The sequence below is a fragment of the Molossus molossus genome, unplaced genomic scaffold (genome assembly GCF_014108415.1).
Source record: "Molossus molossus isolate mMolMol1 unplaced genomic scaffold, mMolMol1.p scaffold_m16_p_5, whole genome shotgun sequence".
NCBI lineage: Eukaryota > Metazoa > Chordata > Mammalia > Chiroptera > Molossidae > Molossus > Molossus molossus.
In genome coordinates, this window is record NW_023425388.1 from 55,008,829 (window position 1) to 55,027,516 (window position 18,688).

Below are 18,688 nucleotides of genomic sequence, written 5' to 3' on the forward strand. Positions count from 1 at the left end.
TTTCCCAAATATGATTTCTAATTATCTTAGCTGGACTAAAACCTCAGGAAGAGGTGATGGGTCTAAGGCTGAACACACTATTAAATGTATACTTAAATTTTCCAAAGCCCAAACTCCAATTTTTACTAAAATGCCATGATCAAAGAAGAGATATAATAAATATGAAGAGAAAGAATAAGAAAGGAAATAGAGAGAGATCGAAGAGAGGCTTGGGGAAATGTTCAGTGGAAAATCTGTAGAAATGATGTAAGAGAAAGCAAAGGCAGGGATTGGAGTAAGGGGTGTATAACTGAGACTATAAAAACTCAGAGAGAAAACTCACCATCAGGGCTGAGTTTGGGAGAAACTGTACAGACAGGACTCTGAAGTCAGAATCTCCTGATTCTTCACAAGGTAAGTTAAATATAAAAACTGATAAAATTTTAAGTGTTCTTTTCCTTATAACTATTTTTAAAATTTTGCATACTTTTAAAATGTTTGGGTTATATTTTGATTTTGTTAAAATTAGAAATGGTTTTTTTGGGGGGGTAATATTTCCAATCTCTAAAGGGAGTAGAAAATCTAAGAAGATAATTTTGTAATGCAAACTTCATGTGGAGCTAATTGTTTGCTCAGACATTTATTTCATGTTTATTATGTTATTTTTTAGCTCTTATATTCCATTTCAAAACAAAGAGAAAGGGAACTTAAGATGATAATCCTATATGTATGTTAATAGTATTAGTTTGCTTCCATCAAAGATATTCAATGTTAGAAAAATTTTTAATGTACAAAAGAGACCCACTTGTAAAAACCTAGGTAGAAAAGAAAAATGTTTCTCTTATCTTTATTTCTATCAAAATTGAGGCCAAAGAACATCTCTAAATTAATCAAATTCTACAGTCTTTAAATCTAAATTATTCTTTGTTTTTCTTCTTATAAAATTCAAATATGCAAGTATGGTATTAATAACAGTTTAGAGTAGACAGATCATGTTTATTCTTCAGTATCTGTTGAAGTGCTTTTGCTATGAAATGATTGAATTGAAAGTTAATCTGAAACATACATTTGAATTCTGTTTAAGAATAAATTTAAAATTTTGTTTCAGGGTTTGTTCTTTGGAAACAGTGTACACTCCATAAATCCAGTTTAGCAATGCAAATTCCTGCGCCTTTGAATTACAGTAATAGAGTCTATAGATTTAGAATGTGATTATTTGTTTCTGAGTTATTTTTCTAGAAATTAAATAATTTTAACAATGATTTGTGATATTTTAATGCCCATACAGGCTATAGATTTGATAGAATTATATTGAATTGTTTCCACAAAAACATCAGGCATGCTTTGTCTCTCCTCTTTACTTTGGTACTTACCCTTCAGCAATCACAGAACTTTTCTAAGGAGAGCCTCCTGTAGATATGAACTGAAGTCTCCTCTTTGTAACTGAACTGCACTACAGTTTCACTCAGTAAGTTACTTAAGGTATTTAAGGTTGACATGTGCGTTCTCCTTCTCAGGGTTTTGAACTGATTCTTCTGTAAAGAACTATGGAAAGAAGAGAAGCAGTGGAGAAGTAGATATATTTAGTAGAGTTTGGTTGGGACATTAGGGCTGTAATTTCAAATTCTTGATCAAATACTTTCAGGGATTTGAACATTTGTATAATAAAATTAGATTGATTGAGCTTGTCTTAAAGGACTAGAACTCAAAGTAAAGCAGTCCCAAAATATTACCCCCACCCTGTCACTAGGCAGTTGTGCAATTTCAGGCAAGCCTTAAACATAGAGTGGGGCACAATAATATTGTTATTATTCAAAGAGTAAAAAAGAAACAGAAATGTCAGGGAAACTGAACGATTTGGGGAAGCTCCCGTATCGGCAATGTCCCCCACATTAGAGAATGAGCATCCAGTGTAAGAGAAGCTTGAGGCTCATCTTTAGACATCATCTCATTTAACTTCCTTGCCAATATTCCATCTTCTGTGATCCCTACCCACCAGGCGACTTTTGCTTAGATTCGGTGGTGCCATTGGAGGAATACAAGGTTTGGTTAAGAAACCAGACTTCTAATCTCAGTTCTGACTTCAGCAGCTTTCACTCAACCTCCTAGGGATTCTTTCTCTCTCAGCAAAAGTTCTCTCCTAGCCCTGGACACACCGCTACCCAGGCCAGCTCCCATGTGCTTGAAGATCTCTTCCATTAAAGGCATTTTTTTTTTTTTTTTTTTTAGCTGAGAACCCCTCTTCTTTCTCCAAATAATGGGCAGGGCACCTCTCTGCAGCAGGGATTAGCATCACCTGCCAGCAGCCTTGGTTTGGTTGAACAAGGGTTGCCCAGCCTTGTATGTCGTCCCTTATGGAGGCCTCATCAGCTCAGGTCTCACAAGCCTCTGCTCCCCTGCAACCTCCTCTTCTCCCTTCACTTTACATATAGTCTCCTTCATCTCCTCTCCCCTGGGCAAGTTCATTGTCTCTGCGCCTCACTCTCGTCATCTATAGAGGGTTTAAATTTAACAATTTCTAATGAGCACCCCTTCCTTTCTAAAAATCTATATTTCTATGACATATAAGTCTGTAAACACCTGAAAAATGCACTTTAAAAGTACTCTTCAGCCCACCACTGGCACCGCGGCACTGACCCACCAAGTCACAGCTGTGGCTTTCCGCGGACCTCTCCACGGGCTTCCCTGGGGCCCCGTGGGGGGGGGGGGGAGGGTGTTCCCCTGCAAGCTCCCACTTGTCCATGCATCCAGGACTCCCGGAAGTGAGAAAGTGATGTCCTCTCTTCCTTGACCTCCTGTGCAGCCCATCCCTTCCCAGCTGTCCCCTTGCTTTTGTAGAGTGTAGTTCCTGTCCTAAGGTCTTTAATTCCCGTGACACTCATGGGGACTCTGCCTCCAGGATGCACGTCTGCCTGTGCTGTCCCTGTTACACAAACCATGTTAAAATCACGATTCGCACAACGTAACTAAGTGACTTAAAAAAAATGAGTCCAATAATGATATCTTATGAACTATAAAGCAAAATATATATTTCTTATAAAATCATATTAAAATTCAATTAAATATCCACTTTTGTTAATTAGAACTTGAATAATAATTATGTGTTGAGATGTCTTCCCATTATGATATTCTCTATAGTTGTATGCTAATATCTTGATAGAAATATTATGACTGTAATGAATGACAAAGTATAATATACTGTAATATCTAATGCTAGAGCCATTGCCACTTATAAGTCTCTTTAGTGAAAGTTCCTTGCCCTACTCAATATCACTTTCATTAAATCTAATTTTCTATCACTCTTGGAATCTAGAATTATAATGTTATAATTCTAGATTCAAGGACTAACTTTGTTCATTAAAATAAACAAGGATAACAAAGGATTTCTTCACAAAATTAAAATATATATATTGCCATATTCAGAAGGCAATATCAGAAGGACAGCTATTATTTATTAAAAAACTACTTTGCGCCCACTTTCCCTATTTTATTTCTAATCCTTACAATAAAGCCACAAAGTAAGTCTTTGCCCCATTTTCCTGATAAAGATTTTCAACCAGAGAAGCCAAGTAACATGGCTAGTCATAGATCATACCCAGGTCTGTAATTTAAGGGCCATCCAACCTCTTACTACTAATTCATTCTGTTGTATTGGAAAGTATCCACGCATTACCAGAAGTTAGGAGACCAGGGTTTTCAAGTAATCCAGGTTGAGTCAGTTCATCTATTAGAAAAATAGAATTATAATATTTTCCATACAGATCTAACATGGCTGTTATGAAGATGAAAGGAGATAGATGAATTTCAGAATAATACAGTACTTGCAAATGTTTTTTAAAAAACCAAAGGTTCTATACAAAACGTGCCCTGAAGGCAACGGAAGCCTTGCAGGGAGAGTGTGCTGTTGGAGGAGGACGTCCCAGGCTGGGCAATGGTTGAGGGCTTCCCATCCCTGCGAGGCTCAAGTCAATATTTAACCAAATAGTATATGTAAATACAAAGTGGAATAAAGGGGGAAAAAAGGTGGTGATGCTCTACATTATCTTGAGGCCTATTATGCCTTATTTAACTTCATTTATCCAACTTAACCCTCTAAATGCCTTTTAATTTTACAGAAAAATTGCCTGTGTATCAAATGGCCGAGCACCATGCCATGTGCAACTCTGCCAACTCTTTCTGTCCATCATTTTAAAGAGTCATGTTTTTCCCCTTTGTTAAACATTAGCATTAAACAACCAATGCCTTTTTCAGAGCTGTATACAATCATACACAAAGTCCTTTTCTATTTCTAGGTGACAATAATAATCCAGGCATCTCAACATAAATTAATGCTTGATCAGGGGAAGTGTAAACGTACTGGGACAATGACTGGGGAATACTGGTGCAAGTCCTTTTCAATAGAATGAGAATCTACAATGTGAATCATTAATGGACATACTGGGATGGGGGCATGAGTTTTCTCACATATTGCTGCAGGTGTAAAACTTGAGCAAATCTCTCCACTTCTCTACGTTTTAATTGTCAAATCAATAAAACAGGAATGTTAATATCTGCCCTACATTCTCATTTACCACCATGTAAGTCTACTCCACACGTTTATTCAACACATAATGTCGACTCTATACTGGGCATTCCATTGGGTGCTGAGACACACTCGTGATCATGACATAATCCCTACCCTCAAAGAGTTGACACTGAAAACTACACACTTTGTTAAACATACATTCCTGGGTTTTTAAACAGTGAGATCTTCCTTTAAAGTGTCATTGTAGGTTTCTGCTTTCTTAAGTTTTTACAACTAGTAGTATGAAAATTCCAAATAGAAATAAAACAACAGAACTTTACAATTGGGGACAGCAGTGGTGTCTGAAAAAGAATAAAATGCTGTCAAAGAGAGTGAAATTAGTTAGCACATGTGTAAGAGTAAATTATCATTTTTCCTGATTTGTAGCATTCAGGGAAAGTCATTTTAAAATGCAGGTGTCTTCCACATTAGGAACACCTCATCCATAAACATTTCACTTTATAAGCAGTTTGTTTTGGAGATGGAAAAATGTTTTATACTCCCACAAATAGGTTATACTTGAAGGAGCATGAAACCGAGTGTCTGAAACGCAAGTTGTTGTTCTGGCTCTTCTTCTGAATGACTTTGTGACTTTGGAAAATTTACTACTACCCATTGAAGAGCAGTGAGAAATGGGAAAGAACGCATTCCTGATATTTTAATTAAAAGTAAGAACACGGGAAATGTTAAATGCGTCAGTGTCAATTTGCATCTTCCTTTCAGGATTATACTCAAAACATAAAGCAAGATGACCGTCACACAATTTACGGAAAATAACAAAGTTCACAAAGAGACTTTTAAATAAACGACTAAGCCTCATGAGTATTTCTCAGATGTATTTCTGTGAGGATAATATATGTGATGTGTATGTAGGGACAGAAGCTACAAGTTGTCATTCAGTTGCTCTTGGATGAAATCCTCAGTCTTTTTAATTTCTTATTTGCATGTATAAGGCTCTGGAACAAATCCCCACTCTCAGGTTCTAAGTGCTATGGCCACACTCAGTTCTCTGGGTGGAGCCGATTTCACGAGTGCTGTGGAACAGCAGCCCCAGTAAAGGGGAGACTGCAAAGTGCTCGCCTCTGCTTTCCAGCAGGCAAGTGTCTCCAGTGCCTGGTTGCTTCACTCTGCAAGGGAAACCAGAAACAACTTTCTTTCACATGCTGTTTAAATGTCATTCATTGAAATGCTAAGATTACCTGTATAGTATCAAATTGTAAAGTATCCTCTTGGTTGTTCAACATACGTTTTGCAGATTGTCTCAATAAACGGCCTCCAATTCCCTGGATGGTGGTTGAGTATAAGCTTTATGTTCCCTGGAAGGAATTGGTTTCAAAAGTCTGCCTTCAGCTCAGTAATAATGACTTTTATACCATGTCATTAATCTTTCCACATTACCTTCTAGTGTGCAAATTGTTGTCATGCACAATTTAGAGTTCCCACTAAGTTTTCACCTACAATAAAATAAAAAAAAATATGCAGAGTTTTTATACAGATGATGGGTAGCTTTACATGTTTTAGTAAATATATTAAATTTATATTAAATGTGTGTATTGCTCTTATTTGGAAAAACCTAACCCAAACCATAATAAGCTATGCTATTTGTAAATAAGTTAAATAATTTTTAATTGACTATAATGAATTAATTTAAATTTTGTGAATTCATAAAGTGGATTTTTAGACAACTTTGACAGTTTATGCATCTTGTCAAGGTCACCAGGCCAGAAAATAACACAGCAAGGAAATAAACTTGTCCTTCAACTCAATTCTGGGTTTTTACCTCACCATCGCAGAAGCAATTTTCTTATGTTGAATACCTGTTCATTGACTGAAAGAGTTTCATTTTAAAGTATTTATTAGTTCATCTAAAGAAGATCTTAGAAGTAACATTATGAGTAAAATATGTGTACATATATGGATGTATATGCAATATTGGTGATGGTTTCAGAGAGCAGAAAATTGCTTTTGTCAAAAATTCATATTTTATATCAACTAATTTTTATATCTATTAATACTATTATTTGTGATTACTATAAAAATATTTCAGATTACTTTACCTTGATAGACTTTTAACTCTAAATGCAGAGGAATAGGCCCTGGACAGTTCTCTCAGTGGTTAGCGCGTTGGCCTCAGATTTGATTCCTGGTCTTGCGGGAGGCAACTAATCAATGTGTCTCTCTCATATCATGTTTCTCTCTCTCTCTCCCTCCCTCCCTCTCTCCCACTCTCTCTAAAACAAAGTGGGTAGGGATTAACAAAAATAAAATAAATGCAGGGGAATAGGAATTCAATCAAATCTTTAACATTTTTTAAATTAATCATGTGACTTTAAACATTTTTATCTGGTAATGTGTGAAGTATTGTACCACCCTGTCCTTCTCAGGGGATAGCACTGCACGCTGTGCCGTCTGGTACCTCAGCTCTAATACATTCTGTTTTGAGAGTGTGGGGGGGATTGAACATCATGACTTAAGCACAGTGACAAAAAATGTAAAAAAAACAAATATACATTTGAAGATGTATGTCATATTTCATTCATTCTGATGTTTATTTAATATTTCTGAAAGAAGAATGAGTCTTACACTTGATAACGTCATAATTTAATTAATAGAATTTTTTTTCTTGAAGTACATTAATAAAATGGGATCTCTTATCATAAATGATATCTTACAGTTAAAGATTTGGAGGTCCTCTCTTGTCAGGTAGCATATTCAAGAGGAATGTATTTACGTCAAACGTAGATGTAATATGCACACATGTGCTGACTTGAGGGACAGCAGAAAGGTTTTCCCAATTGAACACTCACCTCCAGCCTCTGACCTGAGAAGAGGAAAGAGCCAGACTTACCAACAGGCTATAACAAGGCTAGAAGCAACTTTACAGGTCAGTTACACCAGCTCATTTTACTAGGTCCACGGAAGAAATTGAACTTAAAGTCATACAGTGATATAACCCCCCAAGCCAAGGTAAAGCAAGTCTCACAAATCCTAGATTAGGACTCTTTCTATTATAGCAGGCCATGCAGACTTGGTGTTAAGCATGGTTCCTTTTAAGCCCTCTTTTAAAATAAAAAGTTATAGTCTCTCTGTTATCTACTATTCCTACTGCTTTTCTCTACTATCAAAAAGGCCTGGTGACTATAACTCATGGGGCAGGGTAAAGGGTAGACTGCAGAGCACACTCTGTTTGACGGATTTACTTAGGGGCCAAGCCCACTTGCTTCTTGTCGAGAAAATCACCATCATCTTCAGAGAAAGAAGGTTGTGGGCAGTGTTATGGACACCTGGTCATTTCCTAGAGTCTGAACTTGGGATCATTTATAACATGTACTATTATATCTCACTTAAATGTCTGTGCTCTGTCAAAGTGGGAAGAAAAGATTTTTTAAAATTTAATTACTTTTTAACTCCTTAAACTTTTTATCATTAAGCTCTTTATTTTTCATTTTTGTTAAAAATCGGGGTGAGTACAGTCTGTTTTGAATATTTCCAATCAAGAAATTAGGGAAAATGATTCCAGAAGTTATCAAGATTCACCCCCAAACTCAGTCTTCTTATGTGTGTCTAAGGGTTAGACCTGCTATCTATCAGTCAGATACTGCTGAAGAGAAATTTCCTTAATCACCCGAGAATAGTCTGTTTTCTGTTTTCCTTCAACACCAGCCCTCAAAGGCAGATCGTTTAAAACGTTTTTTGTGTGTATTTGTTTTTATTGATTTTATTTTTTTAGAGAGAGAAACATCGATTAGCTTCCTACTGCATGATCCCCACTACGGATCGAGCTGCAAGCCAGGCATGTGCCCTGACCAGGAATGGAACCAGAAGCTCTCAGTGCATGGGATGATGTTCAGTCCACTGGGCCACATGGGCTGAGTGTTCATTTAAAAGGTTTTAGATACGCCCTGGCCAGGTTGGTTGGGGTATCCTCCCATACACCGAAAGTTCGCTGGTTCGATTCCAGGTCAGGGCACATAACCAGGTTGCAGGTTCGATGTCAGTCAGGGCGAGTGTAGGAGGGCAGGAGGCAGTCAATTGATGTTTCACTATCACATGATATTTTGTTTCTGATTTTTCCTCTCTCTCCCTTTCTCTTCCTCTCTCTAAAATCAATAAAAAGTGTGCCCTTAGGTGAGGATTAAAAAAAGTTTTTAGTTAAAAAGTGCATTAGATTAGACACTGGCTAATATTGCTTCTCTTTGTTAGCCCAATTCTCTCTTCCTCTAACACCACCCCTCGTCCCAGTTTGTTCTTTTGTTTTTAGCTCAGTAAGTCTCAATCGTTTTTGTTTTTGTTTTTGTTTTTGCTGCCGCAACCCACTTAACAGATTTTTTTTTTACAATAACAATGACTTATTGCCATACTGATTCTCAATAAACCAGATATCTTGCTTCATTTTAACAGACTTCTCACTTAATGCTGCCTTAAACATAATTAAATCAGTTCCTTCACTACTGAACTTTCGGAGTCTTTCTATGTCAATGTACTATCAATGTTCTAAAGAAATGTTCAGTATATGTTGTTTCCCCGACTTAAATGATCAAATGTCACACCTCACCCCCCTTGCTCCATCAACTACCCACTCCAGTCACAAATTGGAAGATCCCTTCAAGATATAATGAGTTCTTAAATGTGAAGTCTTTGACACAAAGGTTTGGTTGTTACCCAGTGTAAGATGTTTGTTTATTCATCAATATTATTTAAAATGTGAAAAATACGTGCACACAGTGGACCAATTAGCTAAAAATGAATGAAGTACACACCAAGTCTTGCAAGGCAGATCTCATGCCCACTGTCTCTTTGGAAACTCCTCATTACCCAAAGACATAGTATTCAAATATTACTCAAAAATTACTGGTGTACTGAAAAAATTGTAAACACCTCCACTTTGGTGTATTCACACAATGAACATTTTTTGAGTGTTTTTTCTGTGATTTGGAGTGTGCATGGGCTGAGCAGATTTTTAAATCATGGGCTATATTTATCCACTATCAACAAAATAGGGAAATGGAGCTGAACCTAGTCTTTTCCTTCCCTCCCTATAATTTCCTCTGTTTCTAATTTTGTAGCAATCAAGTTCCAACTAGTTAATCAAATGTCTTTTGTGTGGCAGGTGCCAGGGTGTTTGTTTTCATTAGTGTACCAAGTGCCATATTTAGGAACATGGCCTTTTGGTTAACTGGCTACAAGCATGGCTTTAAACCATTAAATGTGTGTATTTAAACTCTGCATTTATTTTTACATCTCCCTATCCAAATAATCAGGATGTGGTTATCTGTAAGATGATACATTATGACTTTTTTCCTATATACACCCAAGCACAAAAATATATGCCTCAGACATAATCATCAATATTGTAAACACCCGTCATCCTGTGCCATTTATAAGATCGTAGAGATGGAGAAACCTGGTTAGGAAAATGTGCATAAAAATAGTTAAAGGAAATCCACATGGAAAGCCTTATAAAATTGGGCAATTTTATACTTTGTAACCTGTTTTTAACATGATAAAAAACGAGGAAGGAAAACATCACAATTGCGGTTTATCTTTGATTGAATGAAAGAACTATTTTAAAAAGAGGGAGAGATGCCAGAAATATGAAATAATTTTAAAAATAGTAATGTTTTTAACATATTTTCCTTTTTATTGAGGGAAATCAAAGAGATATCAACAAAATCAGAAAAAAAAAAATATGATTCAGTAACTGATTTTTTAAAGGAATAGGTAATCCAGTTTTTGGTTGGTATTTTTACCAGATAATGTTACATTCTTTCTTGTTATTCTTCTACTATCTCAATATAGAGGCATAATCACGATTTATTGTGGGTTTGTTTTATACCTACCAAAAAACTCAGTTCAAATATTGATTTGTCAGGAAGAGAACACAGAATTTACTGCCCTTCCAGAAAGGGCAGAATACAGAGAAGCAGTTGTGACTAACATTTTGTGACAAGATTCCAAAATAGGTCAATTGAAGACATAATGAAGAACTAGTTTAGAGTAACTTCCATGAAAATTAAAGTTATGTTTGACAGATAAATGTTAAGGACAATCGTAAAGTATTTTATCTTCACTTTAAGTCTAAATAAACGTGGTTAATACAGCTGCTACTCTGTCTATATAAAACAATAATTTGTCTATTTTCTAGAAGATAGCATCTATTACTGAAATCTACGCTGAGGTTTCATAGTAACAATAGTTTAAGAAAGTGTCAGAAAGAAAATCTTGGGTCATACCAGAGAGAATGTAGTTGTTAAAGACATATTTAGCAATATTTCATACATGTCCTTTCACTTATAAATTATAAATACTATATGAGACAAAGAGGTTATACATGAATGAACTTAACCCTTTGAAAGCTCTTTTGAGGTGAGAATTATTCCTCACATCACAAATATGGAAAATAAAGCTCAACAAGATTAAATGGTACACGCCCAAGGTCACACTACCACAGAAGCAAAAACAAGACACAACTCCAGTTCTTCACATCCATCCTAGAGCCCCCTTCTTTTTGTTCCCAGAAGGTTTCCAAGTGGTTTTTTAAGGGACATAGAAGTTTACTGAGACTTCTCACTCAGAAAAGGTGGACTGGGGGACTTCCCAGTGCCGTACTAGGTGGCAAAGGCAGCCCATTCTGTTGTGACTCACAGCCCATAATGTTCCCTCCCCCTTTATCAGTGGCCAAACTGGTGGCCAGCAGGGCTGATATAGACCATAGATAAGCTTTAAATGGATGTATAATGGGTTTTAATGTAAAAATCATAACTGTACAAATGACATATCTTTGTGCTTACCACACAGAATTAAAGATGTAATATATTGTCATAGGATATATATAGATATGGAGAGAGAGAGAGAGAGTCCCTTATGTTTCTTCCATAATCTTATTTGCTTCTTACTCTCCCCAAAGGCAATCATAGGCATGAATCAAGTTCTATTGGTTTATACTTTAAATACATGTATAGATTTCTAAACATATAGAATTACTTTGTCTATTTTCCATGTTGGAAAATGGCAGTGTGCTATAGGTAATGTTCTAGAAAATCTAATTCCTCCAAAACTGTTTTTTTTTTTTTTTTAATCCATGCATATAAATACATATAACACTTAGGTCCTTTGTTTTAACAGTAGATACATATATGTTTAAGTAATTTGCTTTAAGTCCATGGTATAAATATACCCCAATTAATGAATCCATTTCCTCTTGAGTATGTTAGTTGGGTTGATTCTAATTTTTTACTATTCTAAACAATGAGGCTATAAAATTTCAGATACCAGTCTCTGTATAAACTTGGGTCCATTTTTTACTTAATTGGGTGTCTAGTTTTAGAATTTATTTGTCAGACCTATTTAAATTTTCCAAGTGCTAATCTTTTTTTTATATGTAGTAAAAATATATTCCACTTTTTAATTTATTTGGTTTATTGTATCTTATCATAAAGAATTTATTTTTTTTATCCTTACCCGAGGACATTTTTCCATTTTTTGTTCAGATAGAGTGGGAGGGAGAGAAAGGAAGAGAGAGAGAAACATCGACATGAAAGAGACCCATCAAGTGGCTGCCACCGCACAACCAACCAGAGCTGGGGACAAACTGCAACCAAGGTACGCGCTCTTAGCAGGAACCTAACCCGGGTATCTCTGGACCGCAGGCCATCACTCTAACTGCTGAGCCAAACTGGCCAGGGCAAATTTAAAAATTTTTATATGACTCTTGCTTAAGAAATTCTTTTATACCACAAGGACATAAAGATATTCTTTTGGATCTGTGGTGTTTATGACATTCTGAATTTAAATGCTTTTAAACAAAGCACATTCTCTCTGGTTCACCACAGATCTCATCAGACCTTATTCTCTCATACCTGACCAACTTTACACATTTCCCATTCAGGAGAGGAGGCTGTAAGCCCTGGATTAGACAGTCAAAGAAAAAGTTACACAAATTAGATTTCTCAGATTTGGATTACTTTGAATTAAATTATTATTATAGCTGCACAACTTCAATCTACATTTCCATGGGAAGAAGTGTTGGTAGAATTCATTCTGGGAGATTGACAGCTTCTGTTAACCATAAGTTTTGCAAAGGTGCTCTCCAGCATATAGAAACTGGATAATTTGGTTAATCACCTATCTATAATAAGCTTTGTAGGAGTTTTGTTCTCTATCTTTATATACCAAACTAATCATGTTACGCCGAATGTATGTGACCCTTAGATGCTGGACTGGAGGTTGGCAAGTGCACATTTCATCCTGGCTGTGACCTTGATGTTGTGGAGCTCAGGAAAAGTGCTCTCAGTGGACAGAGCGACAGAGGTAATGGAAACGAGCTTAAGGGACCAGATATCTTTTCTATGAACATAAGTGATTTCTACTGATGTCAGAGTAGGTGCTGCTGAGAAGCAGGGAGATACCCTTGTAATGCAAAATCAAGGAAATCGGCTTTTTTTTTTTTTTTTTTTTTCTGTCCTGTCCTCATTGTGGATTCAGAGAGGGCCAGGTATTCAAATGTTAAACAAACAAAATGGAATAACCAAGATTTGTCTTCCTTGAACGAAAATCATGAAAGTTTACTAACATTTCAGTCATATTTATAACTAAACCCATTGCATAAAGTTGAAGTGCTTTTATGTGAAATTTGAAGTTGTTTACATATCAAACTTTGATTAGTTTGGGCCAAACTTCTCATTACTGTCCAAATGTTTTTGTTTGTTTGTTTGTTTTTGCTAAAGTACAAAGTAAAAAAAAAAAAAAAAAGTGAGGACATCTCAGAAAGATGAGTTAATTTGGCTTATTTGATTTTATTAGATATATTCTTTCTACTTAAATAACATAAAGTGAGAGTCTGAAGTGCATTTACCAAAGAGCAAGTCCGTATGAGTAGTTCTATGATTTTTTTTTTTTTGAGGATTAAATATATTTTTTAAGAGAAACAAAACTCTATTTTGTATGTTTGTCAGCTGGAAGAATGAACACACATTTTTGGACGGTGCTCTGAGAGATATGAAGGATCTCCTATCATCGCCCTTTGAATCTGTCTCCTGCTCTTTAGAGTGTTTTTTCCTCATCATTACAGACTTTTCCTCCTCTTCAGTTTCTATGTTGTCAGACTTGCACAGGGATGTGGTAGCGTTGAGATTTAAGAGGAAACTGGAACTGTATTGTAGACTTGGCACGGTAAGGAACACAGAGATATGAGCTATTTTTAATTTTCTCTTTATACAATGGAAGTGGCATTTGGGGATAATTAACTTCATGGCAGCATTCGAAACAGAATGTAAAAGAGAAGGAGATAAAAGAGAAAAGTGGTGAGGTGATTAAATGTGTACATTAGCAGTGAGGAGGACCCGATACACGTCACTACTGATGGGAATCACGAAGAGCAGAGGCAAGAGGTTTTCCAGGAAGAACCAACCAGACTTACTGACTCTAAAATAACAATTGAAATAGACTCAATAGCCTTGAGTCTGTGTGTCAGAAGAAGAATTTCAGAAGGGAGTTGCTGGAGTCAGGATATAAAGGCTGGAAAAGGCAACTATGTTGTTTTATTGAAGAAAATAAAGAGAATGGAAGAAATAATTCAATAGTAAAGACAGGAAGTGAAGAAAAAGAGTCTTGCCTAGACCAAGAATCTGACACATGGAAGAATGTGATTAACGGGGAAAAGGGCAGAGATCCCTGGAGCTACGTTTCTTCCTGTAGGGGAATGTCCTCAGGCTCCTGGAAGATTAGTATCTCCTAGACTACGCCATGACCTGAGATTGCTAACAGGACCATTTTAAAAACACTGTGATTGAGCCTTGGAAAGGAAAAGACAGAATTCACAACTAGACAGCCATCCTTTTATGACTTGAATGAGCTACAAAAGGGCAACGTGTGCAACAAACAAACAGGAAATTTTCCATGGGACAACAAAGTCATTGGTAAAGCTCTGAGTCACTGCAGACACACATTAGTATTTGCTAATAAATCACATGGATGAAAATGGTAAGAGCCCTGAGGGCAGAGACTACTCGATGTTGTTCATCTATGTGTCTCTTAGGTCTAATGCAGAACCTGGTACCTAGTGAATGCTTAGTGGCTTGAATCAGTGAGAAATGAGTGAGGAGTGAAAGAAAACATGAAGTTTTGTGTTTTTCAGAATAAATTCAATAAATATTTATCAGAAATATACTGAGTACTAACTATGAGCAAAATACTGAAATTGAATTGAGCAAATAAAAGACTAATTAGACATAGTCATTGCCCTCAAGTTACTCACAATCTAATAAGCAATGCAAATATAATCAGTTTAATACAAAGGGAAATGTAATGACTGCAAGGATCAGAGAAGTATAGCTAAATGTAATGGGAATGACAATGAAGGATGCAGTTGTTACCGAGAAAGAATACAAAAAAAAAAAAAAAATGCTCAGTTAATATACTAAATTTGACAGGCAGGCACAGAGTTTTGTTTTGGGGTGTGTGTGTATGTGTGTGTGTGTGCGCGCGCGTGTGTGTTGTGCTTTGTTTTCCTTTCATTTCTGTTGGGTATACCTCACCTCAATATGTTTTGTCCCCAAAACTCTCTGGATCATAACTCCATGAGAGATCAAGTTTCATGACGGGCATGTCAGCTAAAGATAGCAAAAGCCAAATGTATACGATTGCATATTATTTGAAGTGAATGGAATCACCTTTCATGCCCAACAGGCTTTTGATGCTGGAATCAGAGATGTGCAATCACTACCCACAGCTAGGGAAGAGAAATCCGCAGCTGATCTGGCAGCAAAACTCATGCTTCTTGATGAACTTGTGTCTCTGGAGAATGAAGTGATTGAAACAAAGAAGAAAAGGAGCTTCTCTGGCTTTGGGTCTCCCCTGGACAGACTCTCAGCTGGCTCTGCGGATCACAAAGGTAAACAGAGGTAAGTGGCCACTTGGAGAAGGAACATTTTTATTTTCTAATTCTTCTGCTCTGAGTTCAGAAACACAGAATTCCACAGGAAAAATACAGTGAAAACTTTGTAGGTAAACAAATTTGACAGGGTGTTAGGTAACTTGTGAGTTTAATAGTACGCTTTTGGATATAACTGTTTAAGGAGTAAAATAATTGCTACAGTATGCATGCATTCATACTTTTGTCATAATGCTTCCTGAGGAAGATTCTGCTGCATGCAGATTAAAATACTTATTGTAAGACATCACAGCATTTGGGAAGTGAGCTATAAGATAAATGTTCTCGTCAACTGTGCTTTCTATTTATTAGAGGTCACTAGATACCTTTTTTTTTTTAACTGATGATACAAAGCTTTCCAAATTATGTGAATGATTCAACTCTTCTATACAACGATTTCTTAGAACTTGGAGTCAGAACATGTATATTTAAGTCAAATTTCTGATCATTTCTAGCCATGTAACTTGTATCCTCAGTTTATTTATCTCTAAAATGGAGATAATTATTTACCTTCATAAAAATCAAATGAGTATTTTTTAAGTTGTTAATTATTGCAACAGAATTAGAGTAATTAAATCTCCCTTTAATCATTGGTAATTGTCAGTACTTAAAAACAGTCATCCCCGAAACTTCATTCCTACCCCCTGAATATCTCTTTTTCATGCTATAAATTTCATATTAGCATTGGCACAAGCAACTTGTTACTGGTGGTGGGAGGTTCTCATCCCCACCTGTTGCTCATTGGAATGGATTTCTTGCAATATCCTGAGAAAAAGAATTTTCTGAGACTCACGTGGGAGAATGAGTGATTTTTATTTCTGTGGAAGTACATCCTGAGTTTCCGAGGTCCCATTTCCCCTTGCCTCACCAAGGAAGAAGTGTGGCTGTGGCTTTAATAGGGCTAGAATCAGAGTCAGTGTCCCGTTTCTGTTCCACATTGGAGCAGTGTCCAATCCAGCATCAGGCTAGCTTAGCTTGTGTTCCCCACTATAGACCATCACTTTATTGCATGTTGGGCCTGCGGGGCCACATCGCTATGGAGGAAACATGGGCGAATGCAAGGAAACACAAACAAGAGAGTCCCATGAGCCAAGAGAGAGAATATGTTTGAGGGATTATGTGTCTTCAAATTTTCATGGGCTTCCAGTGACCCTGCCTATTCTGGCCAATGATCTCTGTTCCCTGGTTTGACTGACAGCCATGTACCTTCCCTATGTCACCCCAGCTTCACTGGGCATGCCTCTCTTTGCTCTTTGTTGGACCTCTTCCCTTAGTGATCTGCAAGAAATGGGCTGATGGTTCCCTGGGGAGTGCAGAGTTGCAGCTTCTTGGTGAAGCTGCCCAAATGACATGTCTATAATGTCTGGCCTTCCCTTTGTTTCTTTCCTATTATTAATAACCAGCTAATTACAATGGTATCAAAACCATTCAATTATCAAATTCTAGAATATAAGGAATTTACTAGAATTACTTTTGCTCAGCAGGATTCCTTTTGCTCACCCTAAACATTCTATTTTTCACTAGAGTCTCTAAATCATATTTATTTTATATGTTAAATAGCTCCAGGATATCCTTTCTCATTATGAATTTCTTAATTAGGATCTAGATTATCTTTTTCAGATTTTTTATTTCTCTAGTCTTTCCCCATCTTCACTTTGACCACCATCACTACCCTTTTATCACCAATCTATTCTTTATTCTTCTTGGGAAGGGGGCGGATCAACTAACACAAAAATCTTTTTGTAAAATATTCCCATTGCTAACAAGATAAAAGCAAATTTCTTAATGAAATCCTATAAAGGATTTCATAATCTGGCCCCTAGTTTCTTTGTGCATTCATCTCCATATCCTTTGCTCCAGTCTTGCCTGGTTACCTGGAGTTCTAGGACTTATTATGCTTGTTCATGGTTTCATGACTTTGTATGTTCAGTGATACTCAGAAGATAAGATGAAATTTGCTAAACTTTTGCTCTGAACAATTCTCACATCTTCACTAGGAAATAAAATCATCACTATTCTATCCTACTTATGCTTGAAAAATAATTCATACATGTATTTTGAAATTCAGATCCTATTTTAATTAAACAAATTCAAATGAGTTTCTAGGCAATGTGTTGGGCTACCGTAGTGGAAGAAAATGTAGTCTCTGTCCCTCAAAGAAATCACATCACAATAAGAAACATAGAAATATTTCTAACAAAATGTAGCACAAAGCAATGAGATATGTGTAAAGAGCAACTTATAAAGAAGGACATGGAGATGAAGGAGAAACATCTGTAACAAAAACAAATTAATAAAAAAAAAAGATCAGGAAGTTCAAGGGACAAGTGAGGAAAATATTGCACCTACCAACGAATATTATTTCTTTGAATCCCGGATCTTGCTCCTACTATTTTGGCAATTAATACATAAATGTTATGTGTAAATATTTATATATGAATTTTAATATCATACATGCATATATACAAAATATGTATTGTGTAAATATTATGTTGATGATATATGTATTATAAATATATATAATCTACATTGAGGTTACAGCATAACAATTTCTTTAAGAAGTGTCATAAACAGAGACTCTATCTACATAACATAGCTCAGCTTGCAAGAGATAAAGGGAAATTATCAAGAATTTAATATCCATTTGAACAGACTTTTACATATAAAGGCTGAAAATAAACTACAGTAAAAATTAGGGAATGTTGTTCTCATGAACACGTCATAAGAAAGCTACTGCATGAGTTTCTTCAGGCAGCCAAAATGACTGAGAAATATCATTATGAGAATTGGTGTGACTATACATTTAGAATTAAAACGAAATGATGGTGGCAAGAAAGAGGATATCTTGTGTTATATGCAATTTGACCACATAGATACAACAAAGTATCAAGCAATTCAGGGACAATAGTGATATAAAATTTTAAATGAGTTTGTGATTGCTTCGAAGCTATTAACTGGGAATAAAAGGGATATTACAACAAATAGTTGCTTGGGGACATGAAGACGAAGGAAAAGAAAACATTACCAATTAAATCTAATAAATCTTTTACCAAAGAATAAAGGCAAAAGCTGAAAAGAGAGATGACCAAGGTTTTTAGATAAAAATATTACTATAAAAATAACCATAATAATAAAAATTAAAACTCCCCTAGAAATATGAGAGCACAATAAAATGGGACACAGTGAAAAACTTTATATAAAAGACTCACATATAT

At 36.0% G+C, this 18,688-nt stretch overlaps 1 protein-coding gene across 1 annotated transcript in view; it reads left to right on the forward strand.

Annotated features, from left to right (window-relative positions):
* Positions 1 to 334: 334 nt before the first annotated feature.
* The window catches only part of OSTN (osteocrin), a 47,855-nt gene continuing 29,501 nt past the window's right edge, over positions 335 to 18,688 (forward strand). Inside the window, exons 1-3 of the mRNA XM_036243789.1 lie at positions 335 to 393; positions 12,755 to 12,853; positions 15,230 to 15,444. Coding sequence (XP_036099682.1) covers positions 12,755 to 12,853; positions 15,230 to 15,444 — 314 coding nt within the window. The 5' untranslated portion in view covers positions 335 to 393. The remainder of the gene's footprint in view (positions 394 to 12,754; positions 12,854 to 15,229; positions 15,445 to 18,688) is intronic.